We start from the raw sequence: 13,454 nt of genomic DNA on the forward strand, positions 1-13,454 counted from the left end.
CATGATCATTGTGGGGTTTGTTTGTATGTTTTTTTGCACTGTTTTTCACTCAGCTGCATAGTCCATTTGTTTTGAGTAAATCCTCTTCAAATCATGATCTGCAGTCACATATGTTTGGAAGTGTTGTTATGATTATAACTGTATGCGTCATATATTAAGCGAGTCTATTTTTTCATGAATTGGTACCTCTCGACAATTTCACAAGTGGTTAAAATTAATTCACTATCATGCAGTATAGTATTGAGCAAAGAATGTATGCGTGCATGTCACATTCATGTCGGGATCAGAGTTAATATTTTCATGTGTTTTTAAATTCACGAATAGTATCTGACTCATTTAATACGCTAAAATGAAAACCTCCCGAAATATACGTCATATACATTAATCAAATAATGGCTGTGTATGCCAAGAGGTAAGTGTGTTTGTAGCAGGCATGATATTCTGTAGATTTAAATCTGATTTCAGATTTTTGTTTCTCATGTCTTCACACATTTTGCTATTTTTATGTATCAAAACCACCTGAAAATTTTGATTTCTGATATTTTTTCCAAAACACTCCATATCATTCCTGCGTAGCATGTGTGATTTTTTTTTCTCACATCACGTACATTGTATTAAAAATGTTGCAGGACTTTCTTGGCAAGCTTGAGACAACATTAGGGGCCATTCTGGGTTCCTCCAACAACAGATTGGAAAAGCCTCTGACGTAAGTGTTCCCTTGTTCTTCCGCTTTATTACCTTTTTGATTGATGCTGACATTGTATTGATGATGAAGAATCTTGAGAGCATGATTCTCATATTATTTTTAGGGTTTTTTTTTCTGCCAATCTCTACATGCCAAGTACAGTGTATGTTCAAAGTATTCAATAGAATGTTAACCTGTTGAGGCCGGGCAGATTTTGCTGCAACACACATTTTGCCCTAGACCCCTACCTGAGTATACTCGGGACTCATTCTCAATGGATTAAGGTTGACTGTAAAATTAAAGTGAGGTGAAATCAGATGTACAGAATATGTCCATATGGGAAAGTGGCAATGATGTCCCATTTGTCTGTACACAAATAAATTTAAGCGTTATGCTTTTGGTCAATTATTTAACAGCTGCAACCCCCTTTCCTTTCCTCCTGGAAAATATCATTGCTAGTTTATTACAAAAGTACAAAAATTAGATGCAAAGGAAACATCTTATTTCCTTTGGTTTCATGTTCAACAACAACAACAACAACAACAACAACAAACGGTTATGTAGCAGTGTGATTTGAATAGGGTTATAACATCATCACCTCTTCCAGTGTACAATACTAATGTACATGCATGATATAACAATTGACTAATAATATCACTTTTTTCTGAAAACATGTGAACTGTAGAAAATGTTTTGAGTTATAGGTCCCATTTTTTATGATAAAATCCATCTTACCCAATGTTCACAACTGACATTGCACAAGATGTTCATTAATAGCTAGATAGCAATGTGTCATATAAAACCTGATTTGGGATTTTTGTCCTTCTGCAGCCATGAAAAAACACATACTGTTTTTCATCTGTCTCTGTTTGTATGCCATAATCTGTTCAGTGTGAGGACGGAGCACTGTACAGAATTTTAGTGCAAGCAAATGATATCCAGTTATGCACGTTCAAGAATACACACCTGTAGGCAAATATATGTTCTGCCGTATGGAGCCCCATACAAAATGTTTAATAGTGCAAGCAAATATCCAAACACATGTTCAAGGATGCAAATAGACACAAGGTCATGTGTTCTGCTGTGTGTGCAGATGGTACAGTACTGGTACAGCTACAATGTATTATTAAAGTGGAGCTGTGGACAGTTCTTGTGAATAGATGATTTGGGTAATTGAGGGTATCGCCAATACGTAGGTGCCGTGCACAGAGCAGCATTTTAGATGCATTATGGGATAGCTCGGGTGGCAAACTAGCCCCGGTTTTGGCTGTACATGCACTTACAACACGCTCTGTCTTTATAAAGAGGTATTTTTTGTTGAAGATTTCTTCACTTTCCATCATGTGACCAGCACATTGAAGCCTTGCAGTAGTGAACCATGACTCTAGTGACCGCAAATCAGTAAAGCTTAGACACTTTCAACTCTTTTAAGCTGAATTATAGCCAAGAAAAAAAGGGCTAACAACGGAAAAGCAGACAAAGAACTCCATTAAATCGTATGGGAACTGCGACTCGCGTTAGACAACCGGAAGCGAACAATGGACCGAGGAATCCCACAGTGCACCTGTGACAGAGCTCTTTAGCGTGCGCAGGAGTTTTTTACATCATTAGCGATAGCGAGAATTGCATCACCATTAAAGTTTGTGTGTCCCTTTTGCAACCCTGAAAATGAGATTCTTTTCATAAGCTGGTGTAATATTCATAGGGTAGGTAATTTAGACCTTTCCTCAGAATAACTATTAAAAGTAGAAACTTCTTTTTTTTAAATATGATGGAGAGATAGATTTCCAGATTCCCCCCCCCCCCCCCCAAATAAAAGAAGAAAACCCATCTGTTATTCTCGGTACAATTGGGGAATTTGTTCTCTATTGACATGGGCTTTTTAATTTTTTTCATTTCTAAAAACTCCAGGCTGTATTTCAGAAGCATTTTATGCAGGATGTTTGAAGACATTATTCTTCAACCGTGCACAATTTTGTGACATTTGCAAAAGGGAAATATGACCTTATAAAGTGTCTGGTGTGAATTTCCATAGGGACCATCAAGGTAAACCATGTGGATCCATCATCCTACGAGCTGAAGAAGTTAGTGACTGCAAGGTGAGATCCAGAAGTGGGATACATTTGAGATTCATTGCCCAGAATTTAGATTGGTAGTTTAATTTTTGACTTCATAAATGGGTGCAACATATTGTGTACATTTAACAGACATCAAATAAAAACAGTGTGTAATGCTGTGCTGCCAAATGAAAGTGAAAGGTGTTCCTATTTTAAGCTTGGTCTTAGGCCATGGCCTGAGTATATTAAAAAAAAAAAAAAAAAAAAAAAAAAACATGTATACATTCAATTTAAACTACCTTGTTAGAATTTGGGTCACAGCATTCAGGAACAATGTACATGTATTCATATATTTAGATTGAATAATGATGAGAAATGTAAGGAATGTGTCAATTTCTCTACTCTTTAGTGTAAGTAGCATACCACAACCATATATTTTGTGAGCAAGAATGCAACAAAACATTTTGAGTGAATGCCTTTTCTTTTAATAATGTACAGTATGTTTTCACACTACATATAGTTGTACATTTACTTTCACTTTTTAATACCACAATTTAACTGAAGTGACAGGTGGCCTTGTTTACAGGATGTCCAGTGGTCTTGCCTGATAATGATGAATTTTTAGATGGAACTTTTTCTTTCAGTTTAAGGGTATGAATTGTATTGATGAAGATATTACTTGTAAATGATCTACTGTAGTGATGAAAAAGAAAAGTTCAATGGAGAACAAATTCTGCTTTATGATTAGAGGAGTGTTTGATCATATGATTCATGGTTCTCCCTTCATAGGATGAGGCAACTCTACATTTTCGTGGCAGGAAACTTGACAAAAAGGATTTCCTTGGAAAGTCAGACCCATACCTTGTTTTCCACCGGTGCAACGAGGATAACTCGTAAGTCTTTTGTTTCTTTTCTTTTTTCCCCTTACCACAAAATTCAAATCATACTGCCAAATTTCAAAATAGTTTGGGTCCCCTGCCATCCAGTAAGGACAACCAGCAGTTTGGCATGATCACACTTCTTATCACAAGAAAATTTGATGGTCCCTATTACTGCTTGTGACTAGAACTGTTTGGAAAAAGCAAAACCAAGCAGAATATTTAAGGGTTGGTGCCCCATTTACCATTGAGTCTCCCAAACCACAATTCTGTCATTTTATGCTGTATCTTTTTACTGTATAATTATCATATTCATTGATAGTATTTCAAGGGGTAGAATAAAAAACTTTTGCTTCTCGCAAGCCCTATTTTACTGATCGTATATCAGTTTTTTAATTATTTTAGTTGCAGAGCTATCAGAAGTCTGTAAACCATATAATGTATAACTGGAAACACATTAGAAAATACCTTTCTCTCAAATGGGATTTTTTTTTATTTGTGCAGATTAAATGACTTTAACAGTTCCATCAAATCTTTTTCTTTCTTTTCTTCTTTTTTTGCCAATTTAATCAGATCAAGATCAAAATTTTTGCAGCAAAACCACCCACAGAATTTTTAGGTTAATGCCGACTCTCTTTTATGGCTTCAGGTCTCTCAATTCATAATTGATATAAATCCACAAATTGTATAAATTTGATTGGTTGCAATGTTGCAGCCCATCCAGGGTTTGTTGGATAAATTTTTTGATACTCAGACACAAGAATGATTCCTACTTTGTTCTTACCATGAGTGAAAGTGAAAGACAAATAGGAATAGATCATTTGAAGGGGATCGAGGGTGGGGTAAAAGAGAGTGTGAGATATTACCGTGAAATTTGATTAGAAAGAGAGTATACCAGTGTACAGATGTGTTTTTGTTTCTTTTTGAGTGTAAAGTGGTGTCTTCCTGTAGCATATTGTGAATTTTGTATCCAATTTATCAGCATGCGACATAACAAATTATGAGTTCTTACATGTAATATTCTATTCTGTAGACTGCCAAATTAACATATTATGTTAACCATAATCTCACCGGGTTTTTTGAGGGACCTGAAACCACCGGAGGGGGGGGGGGCCTTTTTGCCCCCCTACAGATCTCGGTCGTGGATCGCGCGATCCTCGCGAAAATTTGCACTGAGGTAGAGGCCAATGTAATCTACCAGACTGTATAGTTATATTTTTCAAATTTTAATTCATGTATTTTATATTAATTGATTTATGCTAATTTATGCAAAAATAATTTTTTGCCTATAAATCAAAAAATAAAGCTCCAAGACTTCAAATTTTTGGTGAACATATTCTTTTCAATATCCTCAACAATAATATTGAAGCAAAAATTCGGCTTCAGAATTATTTCTTATGTATTTTATTGTTTATTGAATTTCTTATGTATTTCTTTGTTTTTTACTTTTTGGTTTTTTTTTTTCATTAAAATTTGTCGCAGAAACTTTTTAAAGCATAATCAGGCTAAAATAAATCATTATCAGCCATTGAAAGTAAAAATATATATTCTTATATGAATTACTTGCAAAAACACAATTTACATTGGATTTGTACACAAAATCATGGTTTTTTTAAGCAATTTTTGGGTCAACAAATTTTTTTCAAAGGGGCGTGGCTTCAAAACGGTATGCCCGGGAGCGACAAATTTGGTCTCAAAAGTTGCGCGAAAGTCGTAAAATGTCGCGGCGAGAGCATTACGTGTTGCAGAATAATCACGCGAAACGTCGAGGGGGGGGCAACCCCCCCCCCGGTGGGAATAGGGTTAAGATTATCCAAAGTATTTAGAGTCAATGAGGACACCAAAATGTAGAGAGATTTCGAAATTTTGAACGAGAAGTTCCCCTTAGTAGTATGTCCAAGACGATGCATTCCAACAATCACAGGCCGGTGATAGACTTTCCTCTCCCATGACTGGTCTATGGCTTGTAACAGATTTACGATATGTCACAAGACGGAAGTGATAAAGAACACGCTGGACCCCACGTGGCGGCCGTTCAAGCTCTTGGTCAGGACATTGTGCAACGGGGACATGGACAGGACCATCAAGGTGGAGTGCTTCGACTGGGACAGCGATGGCGGGTGAGTCCAACCACACCGTCATGTGGTACCAAGTATTTAACCCCCTTAATAACTCTTTATGTGCCGTGGTGTAAACCCCCTGCATGCCACATTATTCTGAGACAGCAATGCAGTCATACTTTGGGAAAACACTTTGTTTTTCAAATCTGTGTCACTTTGTTTATAGATTTTTTGTTACCCTTGACATTTAATGAGCGAAGTTGTGGAGAAAATGCCAAGCTTTGCTTTGATGTAAATTGTATGACGTGTCTATGATTGTTTTTCTTTCAAATGATCTGTAGCTACATTATTGTAGATGCATGACTTTTGCACACAAAACAGGGACAGAAACTTACAATTTGTAAATCTGGGAGGAACCACCGCTTGATATTCCATCACCACATAGATTGCAAGCTACATGTGACAGGTATGGAATCACGAGAAACGCTTTCATTGTACTTTTCCATTTGGCAATTTATTGATCTGTTTGGGCGGGTTTGTGCATTTGAGCTAAATATGTGAACTTGGCACGCCTTCGACTGAGTCGGGCGTGCGAACATGGCACATAAAGAGTTAAAGGCACAGTTAAACATCATCATGGTTCAGTTCTAAAAACTTGTAGGACTTTGCAGACAGAGTTCTATAATGGCATTTAAGTGAATGAAAAAATCACTCAAGCACACAAACAATGTTATGCTGTCACTATCAAGACGTTAGATCAAATAGAATCTTGCTGTTAAACCAGTTTCTAAAGCAGTTTGTGAGAATAATGATAGTTGTAAATCTTATCACTCACAGATTTTTGTGGGGTTTTTTTAAGAATTTAGTAACCATTTTTAACATTTCGAATAATATCAAAAGATACTGGTAGTGTGTAAGTCCATGCAGCTTTATAGATTTATCAAGCTGGAAGCATTGTTGAACAATTTCCATGGATATCTTTTGAACTCTAGGAACAGGTATGACGTATTCACAGCAGTAAAAAGAAAAGATGAGATGTTCATATGACTATATATGGCATTTAGTCTGGGTGCCAGAGGCTGAACCTTGTTTTACCGTCCACCCAATGTTCTTTGATGGTTTTACCCTATTTCGGGGGTGCTGAATCCGAATCCGGATGATGCAACTCTTGCATCCTTGAGGGTTTTGAGATATTCAAGATGGCCGCCAAGATGGCCGCCAAAACCGGAAATTCCCACGTACTTCCTTCTAAATGGTGAGATATTGAAAACAAGTGATGGTTTTACCCTATTTCGAGGGTGCTGAATCCGAATCCGGATGATGCAACTCTTGCATCGTTGAGGATTTTGAGATATTCAAGATGGCCGCCAAGATGGCCGTCAAAACCGAAAATTCCCACGTATTTCTTTCTAAAAAGTGTGAAATTGAAAACAATTGATGATTCTCCCTATGTGGAAGGTGCTGAATCCAAATCTGGATGATGCAACTCTTGCATCCATGAAGTTTTTGAGATATTCAAGATGGCCGCCAAAATGGCCGCCAATTAAAACTGGAAATTCCCATGTATTTCCTTCTAAATGTTGAGAAATTAAAAACAATTGATGGTTTTACCCTATTTCGAGGGTGCTGAATCCGAATCTGGATGATGCAACTCTTGCATCCATGAAGTTTTAGAGATATTCAAGATGGCCGCCAAAATGGCCGCCAATTAAAACCGGAAATTCCCTCGTATTTCTTTCTAAATAGTGTGAAATTGAAAACAATTGATGATTCTCCCTATTTGGAAGGTGCTAAATCCTAATCTGGATGATGCAACTCTTGCATCCATGAAGTTTTAGAGATATTCAAGATGTCAAAATGGCCGCCAATTAAAACCGGAAATTCCCATGTATTTCCTTTTGAATGGTGAGAAATTGAAAACAATTGATGGATCTACCCTATTTCTATGGTGTTAAATCCGAGTCTGGATGATGCATCCTTGAGGGTATTGAGATAAGATGGCCGCCAAAATGGCCGCCGGAAATTCCCACGTATTTCCTTCTAAAAGGTGAGATGTTGAAAAACAATTGGTGGTTTTACCCTATTTCGAGGGTGCTGAATCCGAATCTGGATGAAGCAACTCTTGCATCCATGAAGTTTTAGAGATATTCAAGATGGCCGCCAAAATGGCCACCAAAACCGAAAATTCCCACGTATTTCCTTCTAAATGGTGAGAAATTGAAAACAATTGATGGTTTTACCCTATTTCGAGGGTGCTGAATCAGAATCTAGATGGTGCAACTCCTGCATTGTTGAAGATTTTGAGATATTCAATATGGCCGTTAAAATGGCCGCCCAAAACGGAAGTTCCCATGTATTTCCTTCTAAATGGTGACAATTTGAAAGAAAATGGTGGTTTTTATCTTATTTTGAGTGTGCTGGATCCGAAGCTCAGGATACAACTCTTGTATCCTTAAGGGTTTTGAGATGATAAAGATGGTCGCCAAAAATGACCGCGAAAAACGAAAATTCATATGTAGACCCCCTATTTCCTTCTAAATGGTGTAAAATATAAAACAGTTGGTGGTTTTACACTATTTTGAGTTTGCTGAATTTGAAGCTCCAGTATACAGCTCTTACTTCCTTGAGGGTTTTGAGATAATAAAGATGGCCGCCAGAATGGCCCCTGAAAGGCCGTCAAAAAGGAAAATTTCCATGTGAGTCCTATATTACCTTCTAAATGGTGTGAAATTGAAAACAAGTGGCGGTTTCACTCTATTTCGAGGGTGCTGAATCCGAATCTGGTTGATGCAACTTTCGTGTTCTTTTTTAAGGGTTTTGAGATATCCAAGATGGCCGCCAAAATAACTGTCAAAAATTGGTAAATTTTAGGTCCTATTCAGCATCCTCGAAACTTGGTTGTTGAAATTCGTCCATTCTTTAGGGTTTTTAGACGTCCAAGATGACAGCCAAAATAAGTGGCAGAAATTCCAATGTCAATATATTTTTTCTTAATGGTATATAATGAATTGATGGTCTTACCCTATTTTGAGGGTGCTGAAAGTCTTTGAAGGTTTTCGGACATCTGTAAATGTCCTGTATGAACGGAAACTCCTTAACATGTTCTTATACTGAAATGGTGAAGTATTGTGCTCCAACGCGAAGCGGGAGATTAAACCCATGCAGGGTGAAAAGCAATAATTCGTATTCTTGAATTCAACTCAGTTGAGCGAATTTGTCAAATCAGCCAAAATTTATTGACAGTCAAAATGACAGTCACAATGGTATTGTAATATACTGAGATATTCCGATATGTCTCAAACGGAACTTTAACACGTACTGGAAAAAAAGAAAGATACGATTGAAAATGTCTTTATGCATAATGTTATGAAATAATGCTTGTGGTCTCCAATAATATGGCTCCATAGATGTAAAGTTAATCCTTTTCGGCTATCAATAGAGTAAAATCAAATTATGGCATGTTGGTGTTGAAACTTGTCTTGTATTCTGACGAGTCTCGCCTCGTATTTTTGTGAAACTTGTCGCATATTCTGATTAGGTCATTGGAAATGGTTGCATCCATGACCACTATAGTAGATATCAATAAGGGTAATTTCAAAAGCACTCTGCGCGATTATGATATTCGTAAGTACTGGATTATCAACTATTACCTTCCATGTTGTCGTTTGATTTTTGTTTAGTTTTTTTTTTTTTTTTTCAAGGCGCGTTACCTGTGATTTGTCCGTCCCCTCGTGTGTGTTTGTAATAGATTAATATATACATACATAATGTTACATCATATTGAAGAAAAAATTGAAGCATAACAATAAAAATGTCCCACTCGTGTCTTCAACAATGTCATCAAGACCACCAATATAAACCAAATAACCAATTTGAGTGATCATGGATAAAGAGATTAAAACTGCTCATGGATTAAGGCAGGTAATGTTGGGTAATTTCAGTACACTTCTCTACATCACTATCACAAAATAGATGAACATGTCTTGTCCATTAATTGTTAGTGTTCAAAACTTATCCATTATATGTAGAGGAAACAGTGTAATCTTGCAATTATTCAACCGCATCTGTAGTCTTGAAGGGTTAATTATTGCTTGCACACTTGTATCGTACCAACTCAAAGATATCCAGTAGAGCTGAATTCACTGTATATACAGCAAGTTCAAACTGTGCCATTGACGAAAACCATCAATTGTTATCAATTTCTCACCATTTATAAGAAGGAAATACATTAGAGTTTCCGTTTCGGCGGCCATTTTGGCGGCCATTTTGGCGGCCATTTTGACTATCTCGAGGTGCATCATCCAGATTCGGATTCAGCACCCTCGAAATAGAGTAAAACCATCAACTGTTTTCTATTTCTCACCATTTAAAAGCTAATACATAGATATTTCCGGTTTTGATTGGCGGTCATTTTGGCGGTCATTTTGGCGGCCATTTTGGCGGCCATCTTATCTCAATACCCTCAAGGATGCATCATCCAGACTCGGATTTAACACCATAGAAATAGGGTAGATCCATCAATTGTTTTCAATTTCTCACCATTCAAAAGGAAATACATGGGAATTTCCGGTTTTAATTGGCGGCCATTTTGACATCTTGAATATCTCAAAATCCTCAAGGATGCAAGAGTTGCATCATCCAGATTCGGATTCAGCACCCCCGAAATAGGGTAAAACCATCAAAAAACATTGGGTGGACGGTAAAACAAGGTTAGGCCCAAAAAGTGGCTTTGGCACCCAGACTAATTTGTTTGCTGGCTTTGAGGTTGGATAAATTTCAGTTTTAATGTCTCAAAAGAGAAAAGAGGGAAAACACTGCGTTGTTTATACAGCTGTAGAGTTTATGTGATAATTACTATTTCCTGGATAATATCATTTCTTTTTTTCCATTTCAAAGCAAACATGTAATTGCATTTACAAAATTCAAATCTATTTGTCATAAATGGTATGTAAAACATGTCCATAATTGTCCAAATGAATTATCCCACATTTTTATTTCTTCCTCAATCTAAATTTTAGATTGCAGTATGATTAACAATAAAAGCTGTATTTTGTTGCTTTACCATTTGTCCTTCCAATAGTGCATGTGTATTGCATCACATTACAATGATCATAGTGCTGATAATGCAGTTGGTACCCTTGTTTCAAAGCCCTCATGCTGTACTAAAATAGTCAGATGATTAGTGAGTGAGGAGAGCTGAAGATAAGGGCATCCACCCAAGGGCATTTTAACCCATTGAGAACGAGTCCCGACTATACTCGGGCAGGTGTCTATGGGAAATGCGTATTGTAGCAAAATCAAACCATTCTCATCGGGTTAATACTGATCTATAATCATTAAATGCAATCATTAATCATGAGCTGGTAAAAATCCTTATGTGAGCACCACTCCTACTGTATGAGTCATTTAGTCATTTCAACCAATAGAATTGCAAGGTTCACCCATTGGCAGTCAGTGTGAAATGTATGTTTGCATGTTGAGCATGGTGGAACAAAGCTCTGCTGATTGCTTGTGATTATTTGCCACCAGTTAGATGCTGGCAGCAAAAATGTTGTAAGTCAAATACCACCTTGACACTTGCACATACTTGGATTATGTGCATTGGCACATACCACTCCATGCCGATGTGGCAAATATTTGCAGCAACATGCTAGAGAATGCTGGCCAGTGCAGTCAATGCGTGAAATGCATTACAAAGTTTTCAACATATGTTCAAAATCTTGGCACAGCTGTTATATCTGGGCAAGTTTTGTGAACCCTTTGTGAACTATGAGGAATCCTTCATGAAATATGCCGTTCTAGCATGTGCCATATGTGGGGAAAAAGGAAAAAGGGACTACTGCAAGTATCATATCATGACAGTGGATACCAGTATGTGAACAATGTTTGATGCATCCAGCGATGCCTGTCCTGAAGATTACACATTTTGCAAACTATTTGTGAATTTGATGTAACCAAAACTGGACCTCTACCACTAACAGCACGTACTGACTTGCCATCATGCAGGGCGGCACAGAAGCCAAATTTGTGCAAGTGTCTGGACATAATATTGCATGTTGAGTTTACAAAATTTGGAGGGGTCTCCAAAAGCCCTCTCACTTGGGCTTGCATCTTGCTGGTGGCTTGACTCTGTCCTGCATGAAGGCACTCTGTTCTCATACAATTAGAAAGCCATTGTTTAAGCCTGCACAGTTGGTGACTGCATGTGTGTGTTGCATGTGAATGTAATTCCTTCTTTTTTTTTGTTCAAAAAAGGAAAGAAAAAAAAAATCCCCTTTCCTATTTCCTACTGAGCTTTCCTGGTTGCCTTGAAAGACCTGTTCATTAACATTTTTCATGAATGAACTTTTTTGGCTACTGTGCAAATCAAGTCTCAAAAACCATGGGTGGTGTTCTGAGGTCTCTCATATTTAACTTTGAAATTAACTTGGTAATTAACTTGGTAATTAAATTGGGAAGTTGATTGCACTGTAATGATGTGCATGGACTTTGGTAGTGTGTGATTAAGTGATTAAGTTCCTTGGATCCCTAAAACTAACAACAGTTATACATGAATGTTGTCTAGAGGTAGATTCTCTTTCACATGGAAAGCTACAGTATGTATTGAGTGCATGGACTTTGTCCTCCATTTGGAAACTTTCACTTTTATTGTGTTTAAAAAAAAAGACAATACACACCCAAGATAATGAGGGTACCTTTTCTAGGAACATGATAAATGGGGATTCACCATAGGATGGGGGGAAAATGAAGAATGTTCCATTATGCAAATCCTTTGTCTACGAGTCTGGTGGATAAGAGACAAGCTTGACTGATGGGGGATTTGTTTGCAAGCTAGAAGATGTACTGGCTTTGTAGGGTTCAACCACAAATCAGAATATGACACTTTCTTGCTGATCTTTTTCTTTCTTCAACTGGTATTTTGCTCTGGTAGAGGAGGGAATAGTTTCAGAAAATTCCATTTCCTGCGAGGCTGTGACAGAAATGGTTCAAAATGGGACACAATATTAGTGAGACTTTATGTACAGTATAAGTTTGTACTGAGGTATTGGAAATGGTGCAATAATGTGCTTTGCAAGTGTGTTATTCAGCAGAACTGAAACTGATGTCAGGTTTTCAACTGTTTAAACTTAATACCAAGAATATTGCACCATAGAGGTATTGCAGGGCTGCCAACTCTCACTCATTGAGAGTGAGACTCACTCATTTTGGTCCTTTCTCACTCTAAAACTTTATTTCATTTGCATGCATTTCTATTGATCTCACTCATTTTGACTCCTAAATTATAGCATTGGCCTATGGGAGTCTCACTCTCAACTAATTTCCAATGTTGGCAGCGCTGGGTATTGTACGTCCCATACGCTTCATGCCCCTAAGGAGTGCCGTATCCAGGTGTGACACTGTTGTGGTTGGGTGGATATTAAAGGAGACCTCCGGATGATTTTCAGATTTTTACATTTGAACAATTATGAATTAGTTATACTGAGGACAGAGTTTCAGAATGTGTGATAATTGGGATGAAGAATAAACGGTTAGAATATTTTCGAAATTTATAACAAATTGCAATGAACAAGGATGATGACATCGCAGGGTCACCATAAGAATGCACGAGTTGGGGCTCAAGGAAGCAGAACAAAAGAAGAAGGCATGCATAGATTATACACAGGTGAACTCGCAAGCAAGCGGTGTTGTAATGGAATTACACCATTACATTTCTGAAATATGTTAGCCTCTATGTCATCATCCTTGTTCAGTGTGATTTTGTTTAATGTTTTTC

General features: G+C 37.3%; 1 protein-coding gene across 1 annotated transcript in view; it reads left to right on the forward strand.

Annotated features, from left to right (window-relative positions):
* The window catches only part of LOC140241310 (copine-8-like), a 36,685-nt gene that overhangs the window by 10,794 nt on the left and 12,437 nt on the right, over positions 1–13,454 (forward strand). Inside the window, exons 6-9 of the mRNA XM_072321045.1 lie at positions 630–706; positions 2,721–2,784; positions 3,532–3,635; positions 5,594–5,740. Of these exons, the coding sequence (XP_072177146.1) occupies positions 630–706; positions 2,721–2,784; positions 3,532–3,635; positions 5,594–5,740 (392 nt within the window). The remainder of the gene's footprint in view (positions 1–629; positions 707–2,720; positions 2,785–3,531; positions 3,636–5,593; positions 5,741–13,454) is intronic.

This window comes from Diadema setosum, chromosome 2 (assembly GCF_964275005.1).
Source record: "Diadema setosum chromosome 2, eeDiaSeto1, whole genome shotgun sequence".
Classification (NCBI taxonomy): Eukaryota; Metazoa; Echinodermata; class Echinoidea; order Diadematoida; family Diadematidae; genus Diadema; species Diadema setosum.